This window comes from Maniola hyperantus, chromosome 5 (genome assembly GCF_902806685.2).
Source record: "Maniola hyperantus chromosome 5, iAphHyp1.2, whole genome shotgun sequence".
Classification (NCBI taxonomy): Eukaryota; Metazoa; Arthropoda; class Insecta; order Lepidoptera; family Nymphalidae; genus Maniola; species Maniola hyperantus.
The window spans coordinates 6,940,231-6,961,446 of NC_048540.1; the positions used below are offsets into that span (position 1 = coordinate 6,940,231).

The 21,216-nt window shown below is 35.9% G+C and overlaps 2 protein-coding genes across 17 annotated transcripts in view; both read right to left on the reverse strand.

The window, feature by feature from the left end:
- The window catches only part of Stacl (Stac-like), a 194,977-nt gene that overhangs the window by 53,990 nt on the left and 119,771 nt on the right, over positions 1-21,216 (reverse strand). For all 16 annotated transcript variants that reach the window (XM_069498855.1, XM_069498846.1, XM_069498841.1 and 13 more), the window contains 3 exons: positions 17,529-17,657; positions 16,676-16,753; positions 14,899-14,967 (listed from right to left, as the gene is read on the reverse strand). In XM_069498855.1, the coding sequence (XP_069354956.1) occupies positions 14,899-14,967; positions 16,676-16,753; positions 17,529-17,657 (276 nt within the window). The remainder of the gene's footprint in view (positions 1-14,898; positions 14,968-16,675; positions 16,754-17,528; positions 17,658-21,216) is intronic.
- Positions 7,762-11,622, reverse strand: LOC117982612 (uncharacterized). Its single transcript, XM_034968980.2, has 2 exons — positions 11,455-11,622; positions 7,762-10,971 (listed from the first exon to the last, which is right to left on the reverse strand). The coding sequence occupies exon 2, from the start codon at positions 10,951-10,953 to the stop codon at positions 10,141-10,143; it is 813 nt and encodes a 270-aa protein (XP_034824871.1). The 5' UTR covers positions 10,954-10,971; positions 11,455-11,622; the 3' UTR covers positions 7,762-10,140.

Consider the following 21,216-nt stretch of genomic DNA (forward strand, 5'->3'; position numbering starts at 1 on the left):
CCTCTTTGCTCCCGTCTGCCTCACCAGTGGAAGCGGAGCTTTCACGTTTGACTCGAAAGACCGAGATTCGTTATGTAGTGAGAAAACAATCGTTTTAGCTTGAAACGACACAGTCTCCGCTGCATCGCCCAATTTTTCGCCAAAATGAAAACTGTCAATTCCAGCCAAGTATTTAAATGATTTTTAATAGTACATGTTACAAAACTTCGGTAAAACATAGACTCAACAAACTGGGAGTCACACAAGAGCTCGGCTGCATCAAATAAAAGTTTTATGAGGTACGAATTACGTCAGACAGTGCTGCAGCCTTTATTTCCGCGTTTAAATGTGGAGATCCAATCTTAAGACAGTTTTCTGATAGGAACTTGATAGACTCGTGGTGGCCCTGGCAATGTGTTCCCAAAGGACAACTAATCCTTTATTTTAGAAAGAGTTTCACCTAGTAGATCCAGTATAATTATCCAAAATAATTAGATTCATTCAGAAGTTGAGGGTATATCGCAAATAGAATCCGTACCTAATCAGTTGCTCTAGTCCGACTGGTGACGATTGAATGATATTCATCGTATCGTCTACAAATAGTTATTTTTGACTCAGGCTCACAACCTGTGCTCAACATAATTAATATGAAGGTATTATCTTTCAAAGATAAACTCATCGTTTTTAAGTAATTAATACAAAAGAAATAGTCTTTACAACTATCCTCAATGTATATTGACGTGAAGGTAACACTCTCTAATGAAGTGTACTCAACACTTATGTTACTGGATATTCACTTATTCTCTTATGAAATAGGTAAGTATTTTTGAAATAATAATAAATGTACAAAGGAAATAGTCTTAATAACTATACTCAATGTATATTGTCGTGAAGGTACCACTCTCTAATGAAGTGTACTCAACACTTATGTTACTGGATTTTCACTTATTTTCTTATGAAATAGGTAAGTATTTTTGAAATAATAATAAATACAAAGGAAATAGTCGTAATAATTATACACAATATATATTGTCGTGAAGGTAACACTCTCTATTGAAGTGTACTCAACACTAATTACTAATATTACTAATTTACTGAAGTAATTTGTAACCTACCTTCTTGCAAATGACAATTCTGTAAGAATTGTCTGAAGGTGAATCCGATAGTAATTTTCAAGCACGTACTTGTATCCTACTTTCCAATTTCTTTATATTTCGCAGTAGATACTCACCACTGACTTTATTTTAAAAGGAAAAAACGTTTAGGCACTATTATCACTCAATTTAACTACGAGTTTTAAGAATATCGTGTTGAACGGCCAAGCACTAGAACGCGAATGAAAATGGCGACCAGTGTTGCATGAGTGTTGCCTTGTGAGAAGTACAGTCTATGGTACGAAAAATGTATCAATGGATTTTTATTTTGTTTTATTTATTTTTAGATGTATTTCTCAACTATAGTGTTTGAATGGCCAGACGGTTCGTCTACTACAAGTATTCTTAATCTCGAAGACGAAGCAAAGTATAATATGTGCCACGTTTCACGCTGCATTGCGCGCCTTGTGTGTGTACAAGCCCTAAAGAGTAAATATCCAACAGATTGAAAGACACAAACCAACAACAGTGAACAGAGCGATGTTTGTTTGCGGTCACAATTGGAATTGAAAACAATTTGGTTGCTGTGTGAAATCGACTGCGAAATTTTTGTTAGTCTATCGAACGTAACCAAGGCCTTATAGGCGAGGCAAGATCATTTCAGAGATATATTTTCTGTAATAGCTATGTTTACTAAAAAAAGATTTTGAGAAAATCCAACAGAATAAAAAACCGTGGAAAAATACTTAGGTACGTTTCGTAAGTACTAAAATTTTAATGTGAGGTTAATTTGAAGTAGGTACTTAGTGAAAAATTTGAAGTGGGTAGGTAAGTGTAGGTAGATAGTACCTACTACTGATTTCAATCTTTATTGAAGAGTCACATTTAAAACATCTAATATTAATTAATTATTGGAACATTTTGAAAAATACCTAAATTCTACTCAAGTTTTTATAAGATCTCAATTAGTCTGTGTGGGTTTTGGATTAAATCCAGGTCTGAAAGTTCTTGTCATTAATTTAACTACCTACCTATTCAGATGATTCAACAAAGGACTAACAAGTACAAAAGTAGGAATGATAAACCACGCTAGATAATAAAGATATCGATATTTGAAAACTAGTAAAAAATTCTTAGTTTGAATGGTACCTGGGAATTGGAGGATCCGGGCCAAGTTTCCATCGTAAGTCTTCTTCAGTTGTACTGACTTATTGAGGCAAATAGTCTCTTCCAAAATATCAAGGTTCACTTCTTAAGCCGCCGTCCCAGAGTGGCAAATAAGTGTTCGATGGTTTATTTTTTATTTTTATCAAACAATATATCTGGATTCTCAATGACTATAAGTATATAATTTATTCTACTAAGTTCTGTACTTAAAATAAACTTGTAGTTTGCACGTACCTATAATTATATCAGTCGAATTATTTAGTCTATCCCAGTATCAATAAAATGGAATCTATCTTGAAAAATACACCACGATAAATTTATTAGGTATTATCATTAATGAATCTACGTCCATGCCACTTCGTTACTTCCAACAATATGATGTAATATGAGTACCTACCTAACTGAACTGCCAGTAAGCTGAGGTTTTAGCGGCCGCGTCGGTAAATCCAATTACGATTCCTCAAATCACATAATATAAGAATAGCGATAGTAACTCTGATTAGTTAGAAATATCCCACTAAGCATACAGATAGGCGGCACATTGTCTATACTCTCCTTTTGCAGATAGGTATTAATTGTAGTTACAGGTAGATGATTAGGTATGCGTTAGGTACTTAATGGGGAAGAGAATGTTACCCCTTGACTGCAATCTCACCTGGTGGTAAGTGATGATGCAGTATGAGATGGAAGCAGGCAACTTAGAAAGGATGTGGCAGTTTTGTTCTAAACCCATACCCCTTATCGGTTTCTCTACACGCCATCGTACCGGAACACTAAATCGCTTAGCAGCACAGCATTACCGGTAGGGTGGTAATAACTACTCAAGACTGTAACCTCGCACCAGACCAGAAACAATTTAGAATTTATAAATTCCCAAAATTGTACCTGCCGGGAATTGATCATGGGACATCCCACTTATAAGAAGATCACAGCACTCACTACTGCGCTAGGCCTAGGGAGGTCGTCAATCATCAGAGGTAGATTTTATGCTTAGTCCAAGGTTTGGCTGACAAATCTAATTTGGGTAACACATTGCATAGTAACACAGGAAATCCACCTAACAAACAATTCAAGCATCTTCTCAAAAATAAAAAACTTCCAACAAAAAGGGTTTGTGCGAAATAAATGCGTCTATTCACTTTTTACGATTCAAACCTCTTGATGTTTGGCTCAGAGATAGTTGGCATCCGTGAGACGAGTAGGTAAGGGTAGTTTTTATCCCGCAAAATCAAAGAGTGGGTACGAGGCTTATGAAAATATTAATCCAGGCGGACAAAGTCGCAGGTATCAACAGTTTTAAATAATTGAAAATTTCCAACTAAACAAACTACAACTTACATCATTAAAATATGCCTGTTCCAGACGTTGTCTCGTTTTGTTAGCTTTGCTGTAATCTGGAAGACTTGATTGCCGTCGTACACGCATCCTTTGTTCACGTTCCATAGTCATCAGATCCGATTTTTGAGATAACACTAGATAATGCAAACGGTGCACAATGTCCATTTTGTATCAAAAGTTTGTTTAATTAAGTATATTTTTGTAAGTACCTACAGAAGATTTTGCATGAAAATCCCAACAACCAATTAGCTTTCTAAACAACACTTTCAAGAAAAATTTATGAGTTGATCCGCGCTGCTAATTAGTTTAATTGTATGAAAAAAGTGTAATTTTGTAAAAGAAAATAAGACGTTAAGCAAAGGACTTGTTTATTAATTAGAAGAAAACACAACACAAAAAGACGAAGTCGAGTTAAAGTACTAGGACACCATAACGGTGTAAGCGGTTAGCCCGAAGCCGGGGGCGGGCGGCTGTCGACTGAGTCGGGCGGATGTAGTTTCCCTTTGCCTCCGACGTTTCCCAGCAACCGTTTGCCAACAACACGTTCTTTTCGGCAGCGAAAACACTCATTCCAACAAATCACTTTTCTATCTAATTTGTGGCATTGTTTTCGGAAAATCATTTTTCTATCTAATTTTCGCTATTTCTCTGTTACTCGAAAACTTTCTTTTTAATATTCAGCGCAAAACGTGGATTGTAATGGACACAAATTAGGTTAATCTGGCTAATAGCATCAAGTAACAAACTTGGTAGGTAACCAAATATTCTGTTCTTAATATGACATGAATCATGATTTAGACACGAGTTAGGGTGAAGTTTGATGTGTTAATATTCTCTAGGGTCCATTAATATATAATAATAATAATCATTAACAGTATAGGCAGTTAGGCACTAACAGGAGATATTAGAATCTGGATAGACATTACGTAGGTAATAAGAATTGACAAGTAGGTAATATTGGGTATTACCTAATAGATGCTCAGTCTCCCTTGTAAATACCAACCAAATATCTATTTGAACCCTCGAATACGACCGAGTCTTCATTTCCGTTTGGCCAGTGTTGGATATCACATTCTAATGACGTGTCTGAACATTTCCAAAAATAAGTAAATGACTTTTCGATTGGACATGGAACAACACGATGTACTTATTAAAATCATCAATTGATGGCAAAGTTGCGTGAAATCAACCGGCTGAGCTTTCAGTTGCCCACGAAATGGTACCTATATCTATAGTACGCGACAGGTCGACATGGCAATCTGGGTAAGAGGCGGGGGACGCCCCGCACACCCGCACGTCACCCGCGCTATTCCGCACCGAGTTAGCACGGAGGTATTGGAACGTGATATGTGTAACCTCATTACATCTAAAGTTAAGAAAGAAAAAATTGATTTCCATTTTTGTAAGTGTTTGTCACTCACACGATTTGCTGTTATCGTTTTTTTTTAAATCTTTTATTAACATGCTTTGTAAAACGTAAATTGGTTTCGCTACGCTCTACGTAATGTCTTCTGATAAACAATAAATTATATTTATTATTGATTGAGTTTGTTGGGTGATCCACCTCCTATAATTATCATTAGGAGGCTGTGCGGGTGTGCGGGCGATCCCATCCCGATTGCCATCTCGAGCTATCGCGTACTATACCTAGTATATTTATAGTAGTATTGTTATAATATATCTATTATTAGTTATAAGATGTTCGGCTGGGTAGTATTCTACGTCATGTCATATCGCCATCACCTTTCGTGTGGGTAAATGAATACTTACCACAGACACAAATTCTGATTACCTACGAGTCCTACGACCCCTCGACTTCGATATTTCTTTCTATCTACCGAGTAATTAATGTAGCCATTGGATCGTGAATTGGCATCGCACATATTTTCCTATGGTTCGCTATTTTCAATATTATCTACACGCGCTGTTTAGATTTGTCAACTGAATTTCAAACAGACCTCCCTAACCTTGTTTACGATACGAACTTTCCGAGAACACACTTAGGTAAGTCAAATATATTATGCTATTCAATTTTTTAAAGAATATTACTTAGGCATGTTAGTCATGACCACGATGTCATGACTAATATTCCCCTTTCCCCTGCAACTAAGCGTAAAGCTTGTGCTAGGAGTGGGTACGACAATAGTGCAACGGGTGGGGTTTTGAACCGCCGATTTTTCGAATTACGAATTAAACGGCTCTGAAACGGTTGTTGTGTTGGAAAGCTACCTACTAGCCACCGACTTCGTCCGCGTAGAATTAGCGTCTAAAAAATCCCGTGGGAACTCGTTGATTTTCCGGGTTAAAAAGTAGCCAATGTCACTCTCGAGATCTTTAAGTATATCCATGCAAAAATCACGTCGTTCCGTTGCTCTTAAGGCGTGATTGAAGAACAAACCAACAAACAAACACGCTTTCGTATTTGTAATAATGTGGGCAGTGGTACCTACGAAACAATAAAAAAAAGGAAATGTGGGATGAATAAATCAAATCCTCAATTGCACCTCGCGTATACAAATTCACAAATTCGCCCTCTGTGTAGGTACAAGGTCGTAACCTGACAAGCCATACCTATTATACTTATTTGTTTTGGCTTCTATTAATTAAATATGTGATCCGTATCTATATTAGGTACCTATTATCCTTAGTATTTTTTGCAATAAATTATTGTGATCAATATACCTAGGTATAAATACTTTCCCTAATTAGTAGGTAAGTTCGCAGCAGGTATCATGTACCTACTACGTAGGTAGATAAAATATATCAGTAGAATATAAATTAGACAATTTCTCCTATTAAGTAAGTAGGTAGGTATAGTCTTTCAGGACGTTTCTAATTAGCAATCTGTACGCAATTAGAATTCTATACCCTGCTCTAATGCTTAACCAAAATATCAAATCCTCCTCCTTGCGCCGCTCACTCATTACTGAGGATCTTGGATCCTTTATCATGACAACCTCTTGATAGTTCTCCAACGTAGCCAGTGCTCCGCCGTGTGATAAGCACAGCTACAGTACCCGGCAGGAAATACATGTACATCTAACAGACATCTGACCTTTAGAAAGAGAATAGAGGTTTCGAGTGTTGTCTCTATGGTTGAGACCTAGAAAACGTCACATAGGTATGTTTGACAGAAACAACGCTCTACGAAACCGAAATGTCTTTCTAAAGGTCGATGTCCTTTTTTTCTGCCGGCCGCTGTAGATGCCAGAGTCAAGTGCTTCCTCCACTTGCAGGGTGCTTTGCTAAATCTGTGTTAACACTGAATGATAGCCATCGAGCTCATGACATTTATTTTTAATCCATTACAAGGTTTTCTACGAAAAAATATTTTGACATCACTCAGTGGAGCAGCAATGTAGAACCGATTGATGCCTAGCTCGGTGGCAGTGTTTGACACTGAGTAAGCAAATCGGGGGCCCTACTACCATCGCTTAAAGTAGTAGGTAATGTTTTAATATTGTTTTGAACTGTTTTACAAAACTTGTATGAAAATGTCAAACATTACCAACTGAAACATTATTACTTTAAGCGGTGGTAGTAGGGCCCCAGTTCAAGGCGCGCTGGTCCGCCCAAAGTTTCAGGCTAACTCCGCGTGGCAGCATGAGCTTTTCTGTGCTTGTCACATCTATCCTGGCTATGTGACCGAAGTACCCACTCCAAAGTAGGTACCCGAGTGTTTTCCACAGACAAATAGTACCTGGGTAGATAGTTTTTACCCCTAGCGTTTTTCAAATGGAGACGTTAGTTCTGTGCTCAGTCCAGGTGATACTTATTCAGTTTTCGTCTCCAGAACTACATTTCGAAGGCATCTATTTTTTTTCGGTTAGTGGTCTTTAAGGTCCATCAGCTCCATAAAGAAAAATGGAAAAATAAGCGTGCGTACTAGGCGCGTTTTGTTCGTCGAAAGAATGTTTCGATCTTTCGTAGTTTAGAGTTTTAGACAGCTTGGAAATAGCGCTCTTTGCCATTCTTCTCTCTGCTTCAGAACCGCGAATATATTGCTGATGTTGGATCCCAGCAAGATGGAATTTCTTACCATTAACAATTCAGCTTTTCATCAAAATCAAAATAAATTGTTTCAATTTCCGATCGACCCACAACAACCATTAATTTCGTTTTGGCGCGGTTTACCAGAGACCCAAGGTATCAATCACTACTTAACGAAAAAGGGCAAAATAAATTAGTTTTAAATATTATTTAATTTAATAAGGCAATCAGTTTTCCGAAAATCATTCAAAACACAATAAAATTAATAGGTATCATGATTGAGCCTGCCAGCATTATTACTCCAGTATGTTTACATCCTATAAATTAATTTAAAAAAGAAAAAACCGGGCAAGTGCGAGTCGGACTCACACACGAAGGGTTTCGCACCATATCGTACAATAAATAACACTTTGCTGTTATAGCGGCCTATTGCGATTCACGAGATGCAAGCCCGTTGACAGACAGACGGACGGACGGCCAGAACCCTAAACACCAATTTCCAAATTAACGTGTCATACTCATAAACATTGATGTCGGATCAACATATAACTTATAATTTAACATTAATATAAACTATGAAACTGACATTTTGTTAACAAGTACAGTATGCGACCGAAAGTAATGTACATCGACCGTTAGCAGATTTGTAGAGCATTGCCTGTCATTGGTTGAGACCGACAAAACGTCATATAGGTATGAGTGACAGAGACAACACTCTACAAAGCCGAAATGTCATTTTAAATATTTTGACAATGATTTTATAAGTTTAGTACAAAACAGAAAAGTATCAATCATCATCATCATCATGATCAACCCATCGCCGGCTCACTACAGAGCGCGGGTCTCCTCTAAGAGTGATAAGGGCCATAATCTACCATGGATTGGTAGACTTCACACACCTTTGAGAATATTATGGAGAACTCTCAGGCATGCAGGTCGAATTCTTTAACCTTCACCGTTAAAGCAAGTGATATTTAATTACTTAAAATGCACATAACTCTGAAAAGTTAGAGGTGCGTGCCCGGGATCGAACCCCCGACCTCCGATTAGAAGGCGGACGTCCTAGGCACTAGGCTATCACTACTAGTCGATGTAGTATACTGTTTAGTAATAAATGTTACCAGAATAGAAAACTATGTACTTTTTAATTGTGCGCTTATTATGTAACAAATCTAGCTTAACTACAACCTTACTGGAATTGGCATTTATGTTAAATAATATGTACTTAATAATTATTTACTATTTATACTAAACCATACAAAGATCACAGAGAATGTGGGTGTTGATATGATAAAAACGTTTAACATTTATAAGGGATTTACATAAAATATATGCCTTTCTAAACATGACAACAGTTTGAAGTATGAATTTTGAAACTATTTTGAAACTTATCAGTTTTTTTTAAACTAATAAGTTTAAAAATACTGAGACTATTTTAGTCGATAAAATTTGTTTAATAAATACAAAACAATCATAATATTAGTACAACATACTATAAAATACATGTTAAAGAATTTATAATATTAGTTACTTATTTTATTTTACACTAGCTCATGCTCACATCTTCCGCATAGACTACATAAATTTCAAACCCCTATTTCACCCTCTTAGATGTTGAATTTTCAAAAATCCTTTCTTGGCTGGTGGCCTACGCCATAATACCTATCTGCATGCCAAATTTCAGCCCATCCGTCCAGTGGTTTGAGCTGTGCGTTGATAGATCAGTCAGTCAGTCACCTTTTCCTTTTACATATTTAGATTTATACAACCCTTGACTGAGATTTTATATAGTGGTAAGTGATCATCACTAACAGAGCGCGTAAAACAAGAAGTCCAATAAGAAGTTGCAACATTACAGCTAGCTTAGGTTATAGACTAAGAGTTAAATACAACAAGTCTGGCTGATAACTTGTTTTGTGCAATGTACAGTCATATGCCTCGTGTTCAGATTGGACTATTTGGATTGCGCGCACTATAGGTACAGTCTATGGTGTCTATGGAAACAGGCTAAACTATGACAGTTTTATTAAAACCATATCTATCAGTTATTAAATGGCATTAATAGCCACGGCCGTAAACTCGTGGCTATTAATGTCATGTGGATTAGCAGTATTCACACCCCTTCGAGAATATTATAGAGAACTCTCAGGCATGCAGGTTTCCTTGCCATGTTTTCCTTAAACGCTAAAGCAAGTTTAATTTAATTGCTTAAAACACATATAACTCTGAAAAGTTAGAGGTGTGTGCCCAGAATAAAATTGCTCCACTGCTATTTTCTATTCTATTCAACCTTTAAAAAATACATGATAGACCAAAATTAAGCAAATCCAAATAGTTTTACATAGATACCACTGAGCGGGTACTTGAGTTTAACAGGTCTTTAATTTTTAAAACCTTGTAATAACTTTAATACAAATTAAGATGTCTTAAATGTTAAGCCTTAACAGCTGTAAGTTGTTCAACAATCATACTTTTAATTTACAACAAATATACAATGTAAAGATATATACTAACAAATTGTAAATAATATGTTCAATACTATAAATAAATATATTATGTAAATATAGGTATATTATACTTCTGAAATTTTTGATTTTCCATTTAGTTTGCCGAGCTGTCCTAACATAAGGACAGTATTAATTAAGTTTTCTGAATAAATACGCTGGTTTGTTTCCATTCTCCTCAACTTTTGTACCACATATTTAGAAAAGAATTCTAATTCGTTCTCGTTACCTTGGGGTCGTGGATTCGAGTCTTCTGAATTCTGTTTACGTTTAGCACCTCTAGGACTAGCCTGGTTCGTTGTCGTTCTAGCTTTTCTCTTAGAGTTCTCGTTGGATTTCTCTTTCAATAGATTATTTACATATGAAAGATTAAGGTCACTGGCAAGGTCATTGGCCTCTTCTTCATTTAATTGTATTGTCAAATCGTCTGGCACTGTCACCATAGGTATATGATTTTCTGAGAAAAGTGGGGACGGAAGGAAAGAAACTCGTTTGCGTACTTTCACAGCTGACGTTTTGGGCTTAACTTTAAGCTCATTAGTGCTACTAACCACAAGGTTGCGTCGATTACTGTTTTCTTTACTGACTTCTGGTTTGTTTATTCTATTTGTTGTTTGTTTAATACTCCAGAAGTTTACTTTAATTTTGGGCTTTGGCTTTGGCTTCCGTTCAACAGGCTTGGGTTTCTGTACTGTAGTTGTGGGTAATTTATATCGGACATTGTCATCATCATCATCATCATTAATAAATGTACTCTTTCTGGAAGATTTCGATGTTTTTGTAACTGGCTCAATTTTTTTTGTGTTAAGTTTGTATCTTACATTGTCGTCATCTGATTGATAACCATTTTTTTTGGATTTCTCATTTGAAGTTTGCTTCATAATGTTATATATGTGGTCCTGAAATTAGGAAAAACGTAAACTGTTAAAATAAACTGGGGAAACTGTAGGTACCTATGTAGCTTCTTAAATATTTTAATTTACGCGTATGTTTGCATAACATTATTGTGGTTTCCCGCCTAAATATAGTAATGAATATTCGCAATATTCAGCACAAATTCAGATAAAAAAGCAGTAGGAGGTCAAATAAAATAGCTTAGCCTACCAAAATACTACATAGTAAGGCGTTAACCATCCACTTTTGATCAATAAACTACATAAAATACCTATTACTTTTAGGTTATATGATATCGCATTATTTCAAACAAATGAAGTAATTAATTAACATATTTTAGATCAAATCTTATCTTTAGAAGTGTTTTTCTATTTTATTAATGAGTTTCTATGTTATTCAATAGAATTAAGTCATTAAAATGCTTTATCATCAAGAGTTTAGGCCAGTGTACATTACATAACCAAAAGTTATAATAGCATAAAACTTACCTTTGTTAATTTTTTTAATATAATATCCTTAGTCCACTCGTTAAATCACCAACACAATGTAAATAATATTCTTTTGGAAACAAACACAAATCAAAATAACACACCACAATCTAGCCTACATGACGCATAGAAGTTACAATAACAGCCGCAAGAGGCGCTGCGATGCGAACACGCGGGCGGGAAATCGCTACAGAACTCCACAGAGTAGTACTGTACTAGAAGCATTCGATTCGAAAAAAACAGTGACAAACAGCGGTTCAAGGTTCAATGTTTCGAATAAGGAAAAAAGGAGAATTATTCGATTCCAATCTTTCTACTTAGTTTTGATAGTTCGGTACTACCTGTGGGTACTACATAGTTTAAACCTCAGACGAGATACCCATTGGCCATTAATAAATAATAATACGTAGGTATACCGATACTTTTAGTTTAGTTTAGTTTTTGTAGTTTAAAGCTGTGATAGCCTAGTGGTTAGGACGTCCGCCTTCTAATCGGAGGTTGGAGGTTCGATCCCGGGCACGCACCTCTAACTTTTCGGAATTATGTGCGTTTTAATTAATTAAATATCACTTGCTTTACCGATGAAGGAAAACATTGTGAGAAAACCTGCATGCCTGAGAGTTCTCCATAATGTTCTCAAAGGTGTGTGAAGTCTACCAATCCACACATGGCCAGCGTGGTAGACTATGACCAAAACCCTTCTCAGTCTAAGAGGAGACCCGTGCTCTGTAGTGAGCCGGCGATGGGTCGATCATGACGATGATGATACCTATACTTTTATGTTACACATTTCATTCAAGAAGAATGAACTATAAAGCATAAATATATTATATAAGAGATGATAATATTATTATTAACACTAAAGTGAGGAAATCAATTTGAGTTGAGATACCTAGCGGAGTCCGCTAAAATTTAAGAACTTGTTTTGTTGATGAGATTAACTACTACACTTAATTTATTGTTTATCGACCAAGGTTTCGTTATAGTGTAAAAAATTATTCTTAGCTAGAATAATCATCCTTATTCACTGAGTTCAAAAACAATGCATTAAATTGGGTTGAATGTTGCCTAGAATAAAATAACGTAAATTCCGTAGACATTGTGGGCTCTACCATATTATTATGGGGAACGGAGCGACCACTCCAGGGAAAATAAAAATATATTTCTCTATTTGTTTTTTACTTTACGAATATATTTTCTGAAAATTTAAGAATTTTTGTGCTCGCTTCGCTCGTGCAGCGTATACCATCATGATAAAGGTATAATACTAAAATATAACTCTTTCACAACACAGACGTAAAGCATGCCTACCTGTTGAGTAGAGTGGAGCCGAGTATGTGATATAGATTGTATGTCAGTCATAATACAGTCATAACGCAAACCACAATAAAATATCGTACAAAATAAAAATAGTTGTTAGTTTTAAGCTTATGTCTTTGTATAATACCTATTACGTGGCGGGTATTTATTAGCAAATCACGGAATCCTGATAGTTCAGTCCAGTCCTTTGACCACTTCACCTTCTTCCATCTCCGTTGGATCTTATAGCAAGAAGTTAGGGCGTTTGTGCACTTATCCGTGACTTCACGGATCCGTCAAGAAATACGAATAGAATGTAGTTGCGTAACTACGTATTTGTATGACGGCTTCTTTGAAAAATCACGGATATGAACCGAATACGGATGAGTGCACAAGAGTGTAGAAGAGTACATAATATTATGTGCCTTAGTATGATTTACAGATAAATAGTGACCAGAAAATGGATATAAAATAAAATAATGACATTTGTAACTATGTATTTATTTACCTAGCCTGTATCTAACTAAATTTGATGGTAGAGTTAGATACCTATACCTTTTGCTTACCATTTCATATTGAGAATAATGGGTTAGGTGGTAGGTACTTTACTGATACAATTACAATATACCTAATTCATACGTATCAAATAAACTCTGTTGATTTAAATAGCCAGTTCTGTTTGACAGTTTCACGATGGTAATAAAATTACTTTCTGGTTAAAATTCTTAAATTACCTAGTATCCAGTTGCCTATGGTATGAATAAAAACATAATCCCCTTTGTAGGTGTATTAATTTAATGTACATCCGTATTATATTAATACTCGTAATCCTTGCTTTTCTCGCTTCATCACATTTTTTTAGTTTTAAACTATGTTCACTCTATGTCTATCCCATTTATAAACTGGCAAATAATGACAATAATAAGGCAATAGTAGTAAAGCAAGACAATAATAATATAAATTGAAGGGTTATAAGGATGTTAAAATAAACTATCTCTATTTACCATTTTATTCATTGATAAATAATTGGTTAAAATTACGACTTACCATATGATTTTTCATCGATATCCAGCCCATTTCCACACGGCACTTCAAATTTAATTTACGACCCGTGATTGCAAATTTTCCGAAACCCGAATAAACAAGGATTATATTAATAAAATCCGATAACTGGGATACACAGCTGACGCAAAACGTAGGTTATGTCAGTCCGCGAGATCTCATCTCAGATTCAGACTGAATAAAGGGGAGGCTGTGCGCAATGCGGCATAATTCACTTTGAAAAGTTATTGTTTTTGTAACTTTAGCACTTGTACGACAAAATGTATTGTAGCAAATTTAATGGCAAACTTGCGTTATTTCATAAATTTTCTATAATTTTAACACTTAAAACAATTTATTTAACTTAGTAGATACCTACTTACCTATGGATGCGATGAAATGACTGGAAGTTTTGAAGTAGAGATACTGATTTATTTGTAAACTATTGTTATAAAGTATGTTGAGCAAAAGTGAAGATTATAATATATTAGGTATGTATAGTTTAAGAGTAGAGACAAAATAGCGGGAAAGATTGAAATATATTGATTGAAGGTTGGTAGTCTACTCCGCATGGCCCGGGAGCTAGACTCGATGTGGCATGCGCACTTGGCCTGGGAGCCGTGTGGTTTATTTGATGCGAAATGCGATCTTAGTTCCGAGGATGAATGAGTCTTCTTTTAAAACAGACAATTTTATCTATCATGTTGAATCCTCTCGGTTCTTTTGAAATATGTAAATACTTCACTAATGTCCCGAGGCCACATACAGCATTAATAATAATTAACACTCCATATCCACTCCATATTTATATTATTATTATTATATTTATAATTTTTTTTGCTTTTTTATTATTCAGATACTAGTTAGCCCTTGACTGCAATCTCAGCTGGTGGTAGGTGATGATGCAGTCTAAGATGGAAGCGGGCTAACCTGGAAGAAGTATGGCAGTTTTTACTAAACCCACACCCCTTTGGTTTCTACACGGCATCGTACTGGAACGCTAAACCGCTTGGCAGCACAGCTTGAATTTTGAAATCAGTACCTAAGAAGGTAAATAATTTTATGACTAAAAATATATTGATTAGGTAGGTATAATAAACTTACTTGAGCTCTAACTGCTGCTAGATGTAGCTGCGTAGCACGGTAGTCATACTTTTTTATTGAAATTTCCTCCTGCCAACAATAAAATTCATTTTTTTACTATAATATACTTATGTGTCATATTAGTTATATACAAACACAACAGAAATGTAAATTTTAATCAACATGAATACATTTTTTTAATACCCATGTCACTTAAATTATTGCATACTGCCATCTACCAACATAAGAATTAGTGTTATCAACTTATCACTGACCAATAAAATTATAGGGTTGTTGTCCACGTTAATAGAAACGACAACGACAGTAACAAACATGGCTCCTACGAGTAATTTGGATCTCTTTGTAGATGGCTCTGAAATATTTGTAAAATTTTTGTTGCCCGGAAATAGATGGCGCTATGCGTTTAATTTTTTACTAAGATTTTTACAAACCCTGTGGTGGTAGCCTCTGTAATAGTAGTTAATCTACGGTGGTAATTTTGCGGCTTGCGAATGTTATCGAGTTTACAAAACAATTTTTTTAAATAATAAAAACCGGGTCAGACTTGCCTACCGAGATTTCTGTATCTTGAAACGATATTTCAATTTGGTACCCGGAACCCTTGCTGAGAAAAAAGCCTTGATAGGTAGGTACACGGATAGACGGAAAACATAATACCTAAGTACTTAATCTAGGCTTCCGTTTATCCATTACGAAAGGAAACCTAATTAAATAGGTACATTACGAGACCGGAGAATGAATGGTAGGTTAGTCCGCTTCATCTTAGGCTGCATATTACTTACCACCATGTGAATTTACTTTGCAGGTAAGGGTATTTTAATTTAATTTTTGCAGGTAAGGGCTCAAGTAAGACGTAAGTATAGATACTCGTAGGTAGATTTTTGAAGATAAACACAGTAGGTAGGTAAAAAAATTATTTTTAACCATAATAATATTATCTGCTTCCACTCTATGTTGTAGTTTGAATGTTGTAAGCTGATTAAGCTTATAGAGCCAGCGCGTGCCAGACCCTCGTTATTTTATAAAAGCTGAAAGTTTATCTGCGTATTGTCTACATCACAGGGAGGAACGATCAGCGACTATGAAGTTTGGATTATGGTGGCTTTGGGAGATAACAGGTAATAAAGGTGTAAAAAATCTTACGTCAAAGTAGTACCTACCTATATAAAGTCTATTTTTTATACTTTCTTCGAAATTGTATTGCAAATCACGTCATGCATGGCCAGACACTTAGAGCTAGCGCGCATCACGGTAAATTTCCACGCGTTTTTTACTATAGAATAGGTACCTAGGTATATGAAAGCGCGTGCACTGCGGAATTAATTACGCACCGGATTTTCATAGATTTAAAATAAAAAATTACGCATTTTAAACCGCAACTCGGCGCACCGTGGTGCTTGCTAGCTCTTAGTGGCAACATGGTGGCAGGCCCCTGCCAGAACGCCCTTAAAGATTAAAAGTTCAAGGGTATCTGGCAAGGGGCTGGAGAGGGATGTGTCTGGCAATCATAGAGTTATAATACTCATCACTGCTGGCAATGCATAACGTAATTTGAAATACTACTTCGAAGTGAATATAAATAAATTAGACTTTATACTTTGACGTAAGAAGGTGTAAAACACCTTTATTAGGTACCTGTTATCTCCCAAAACCACCATAATCCAAACTTCATAGTCGCTAATCGTTCCTCCCTGTGCTCCGGAAAATACGGAAAAAAATCTTTCACCTTTTTATGAAATAACGAAGGTTTGGCACGTGCAGACTCTTAGTCCATTACCTGTATTTCATTGACTTTGCTGTAGATACTGCTTTCTAGACTTCGAGCTTGTATTCGTGCTAGCGCATCCAGGCCATCCTGTTAACATTTAAATACGCAATAAGTACATTTTAATGTATATTCATGAAATAGCTACCCCACAAAGTCAAATTGTAATTGATGAAGCACTCACATAATTAAGGGCTTATTCCACCTTCCTAAATAAGACGTCCTAAATGGTATAGTTACCGTCAAACTAGTCAACTTTGCCACTCAATGATAAAAAAAGCAATTTATAAGCAAATTCGCTGTGTAATTTTTTTTGATATAATATCAAGATTTAAACCAAAATTTGTTCGATTTTGATGGCGGGTAAGTAATCCAGACTTTCTGCCGGTTTCAGCCGATTAGTTTGGTTGGATTCCTATATTCGATCTATCTGTAATAATGTTATGTCGATAAGTTAACTGGCAACGTTGTTATGTATTTGTCAAATAAGACTAAGTAGGGACAATGTTTCCAATAATAATGCAATACATAAGTAATATTATATCGACAGATTACAAACTTCATATGAGGGCTTATTCCACCTTCCTAAATCCTACGTCTTAATGGTATAGTCACCGTCAAACTAGCCAACTTTGCCATTCAATGATGCTATAAATTGTTTTTGGGCAAAATATCATTGGATGGCAAAGTTGGCTAGTTTGACGGTAACTATACCTACCATTTAGGACGTAGGATTTAGGAAGGTGGAATATGCCCTATAGGAAGTTAAGAACCTCACAACATACTGGGTTCATAAGTCACAACTAACCACTTGCAATGAATTGCACTTTTTCTACTTTATTATTTTTGATTTATATATTTTTACCTGTAATTGTTTAATTTGTAGTTCTAAATCTATAGCGTCTTTTCGGAGCTGCTCGTAGTTGAGGCGCGCCTGTCCACCCGCCATCCGATCCAGCAGCATCTCTCCACGCAGAACCGGTGGCATACATTCCTGAAGACAGACAAAATCTTAACTGGACAGAATATTTCATATAACATATTTTTGATTGTAGTTAAACAGACCACTTGCATCTACACATATCTATACTTCAATATAATTATATCTATACTGATAAATCAAATTGAAGGTACTTATGTTTTTTTTTTTTATTCCGATACAAGTTACCACTTGACTGCAATCTAACCTGGTGGTAAGGTATGATGCACTCTAAGATGGAAGCGGGCTAATCTGGAAGGAGTACCTATGGCAGTTTTTATTAATCCCATACACCATGTCTGTAATTTTGAATAACTTCCTCATATATGGTTATTTGAACTGAAACATAACCGAATCACACGTTTTTAAAAATTTTGTCTCCCTGATTGAACGGGCAAATCTTCGGAACGGCTGAACCTATTTTGACGGGACTTTCACAGACAAAGAACAGCAAATAATAGAATAATAGGTGTACTACGGCTGTAAAGAGAATCGCGTAGGAAGTGTATAATATAAGGTTTCCGGAAGTGGGTAGATAAGGAAAGGGAGGGACCGTGTGTATGTGGTAAAGCGCTTTCGAAAACGCCTATAGCACGCAGCAGATTGAGATGGCAATCAGGGTATGAGACGGGGGGACGCCCCACACCCCCGCACGGCGCCTGCGCTTGTCTGCACCGGGTTAGCGCCGGGGCTGTGCGGGTGTGCGGGGCGTCCCCAACCCAATTGACATCTCGACCTGTCGCGTACTACCTATAAGTACTACTACCTATAATTATGTCCTACAGGTGAGTTCTCCAGGCTAATGGATGCTGGAATATAGATTACAACCTACTAAGTATATAGGTAATAAGTATCTAAATTTATAAAAGGAAAAGCTGACTGACTGACTGACTGATTTATCAACGCTCAGCTCAAACTATTGCACGGATCGGGCTGAAATTTGGCATACAGATAGCTATTATTTAAAAGATTTTTGTAAATTCAACCCATAAGATGAAGAAATAGGGGTTTGAAATTCGTGTAGTCCAAGCGGACGAAGTCGATAGTGCTTTTGAGCGGTGGCATTGACATCAACTCGCAAGAAACCTTTTTCATCTACGTTTCAATTACCTACCAACATCTACCTATAAAAGAAATTTAATTACTTTTAAACCTCTAACTATTTTTTGCTGTTACTATTTAATTACTTTACTCCCACTGTTCACATCAAAGAGAAGCTAAACCCTAATTTAGTTTTATTAAAAAGCTTGGAAATACTGGTACCTACACATTATTTACTGAGGATAGTTATTAACTAAATGTAAATGGATGTCAAAGTCTGAAAAAAATATTTTTCACACCACTCGCTCTAGAATGCCTTATTACAGACCTGTTAGCTAAGGTACGTCATAAAATTCCTATGACTTAACCGGATTATAATGTTGTACTGAAATCCATCACGCCTTAAGGGATGTAATGTTGTACCTACTGTTTGAATTTAGAACATCCCGCACCCGAACCTTACACCTTACAAATAGTTTTTAGTTCAAGCTGCTACTGCTGTCTCGCATCGACGTATGATGGCGTCGCTCTCATTAACATGGCCTCATAGATTATTGAAAATTTGAAAACTAGGGAGTTTTCAATAATGAGGCTTTGGTGATTGAGATCAAAACTATCAAAAGATCTCGGAAAAGTTGTACCTATTGTGGTGTGACTTATTGAAATTAATTATTTATTTAATTTAAACTAAAAATGTAGAGTGGCGAAAATAGCAGCAGTAATTTAACTCCGGAAACTATTAATGCTCAAATTAAACGATTAGCTCGCAGAAATTTCTGAAGACAGATAGGTAGGTTCCTATTTAAGCATACGAGGATTTTGATTTTATTGTCTTGCGAGGTGTGAAGAGTAGAGTATTGAACTTATAATACTGTCTTAGTCTTGGGCGCCCCTAAACCCCGCGCTTCACTCAGGATTCTAGATGCAACGCTCGCTACGCTCGGGAGTTACTCTAAGATCCCTCGTTACGCTTGGGACCGTCGGCGCCCGTGACATAAGACATTACATTACCCCACGTTGAATAATCTACGTACGTATTACAGCTGAACTTGAATGTAATAGTAACAGGCCTATTATACCTTACAGTAGGTACAGGTATAGGCAGAATGATTGAAAATGTTAAATCATTATGTTTCAGCTAATTACTAACTACTTACTAAAGTCTAAAATGTCTTACTAAAAAAATCAGCACGATAGTAATACATAAATTACATACAGAATAGTATTTATGTTTATATACAAGTTAATTAACAATATTTGACGTGGTCGGAATATAATATTATGTAGGCGATTCGTGTAACTGATGAATATGCAAAATTATGTATAGGTTAGTAAATTAGGTAAGTTAAGACGTAGCACGACTCACACGAGGCTTGGACGTAGAGATAACAAACTTAACCCGTGTGCAAATCGAGTAATCAACCCGCAAACTTTAAGTAGCACTTACTTTAGTTGATGAGCCCTAGTTACATCAGAGTAGATTGAATGATTAAATATTTAAAAACACTAACAAATTCAAGTAACAATCGTAAACTTAATGACAACACAAGATAGAACAAACGAGAAAAACTTTAGGTTAAAATATGTAAAAAGAAACGCTGACTGATTGACTGACTGACTGTCTGATCTATCAGATCAACGCACAGCTCAAACTACTGGACGAATCGGGCTGATATTTGGTATGCAGATAGTTATTATGACGAAGACATTCACTAAGAAAGGACTTTAGAAAATTCAACCCTTAAGGCGGTTTGTATGTACCTAGTCCACGCGGACGAAGTCGCGGGAATAAGTTATAGTTTATTTTATTTGTATCAGTGGATTTCCATTTCAAGGAGATTTTTTGAAATGCATATTTCTTGTATTAGTTAGCAAAATTCTTTTATACGAATAAGGTTAAAAACATACTCGAAAACATTGAAATCTCATTTTTATACATATAAGTATCTACCTACTTACATTATTACTTATTTTGCATATTTTTCAAGTAAGTACAATGATTTTTCGTGACCAACAATGTACCTATTTACATTCTATGACTATATCCCCTCCGCTATGAATCCTTATTTTTATTATTAAAGTGAAGTTATTTGCCTGAGCTCAATGCTCTTAACTTAAATCTCTTGGCTACGTTGATGAATGAGTTAGCCAATAGGGACATCGTTTTTATGGCAAATGATCAAATATAGGTCAGCCCTTTTACTCTTGAAAACCTATCTGTCGTCGTCGAATCTGTCGTCAAAAGTTATTTAATTCAGACTACGCCTTTACTCTTAAATAACTTAAGCTGTCTATTTTCGCTTGTCATTTTAAATCAGCAAGAATAATACCTACAAACATTGTTTTAGAGAGCTATCAGATGCTCATAAATAAATATTAGATTAGAAATCACGTAATGCATTGCCAGACACTCAGTATGGTGGCACGAAGGGTTTCTCTTTCCTTTTGAGGTACCTAAAAACAGCTAAGTAATAGAATAAAATGACGAATCATGCTCGTTCTGCAAAGTTTTAACAATATAACAACAATAACT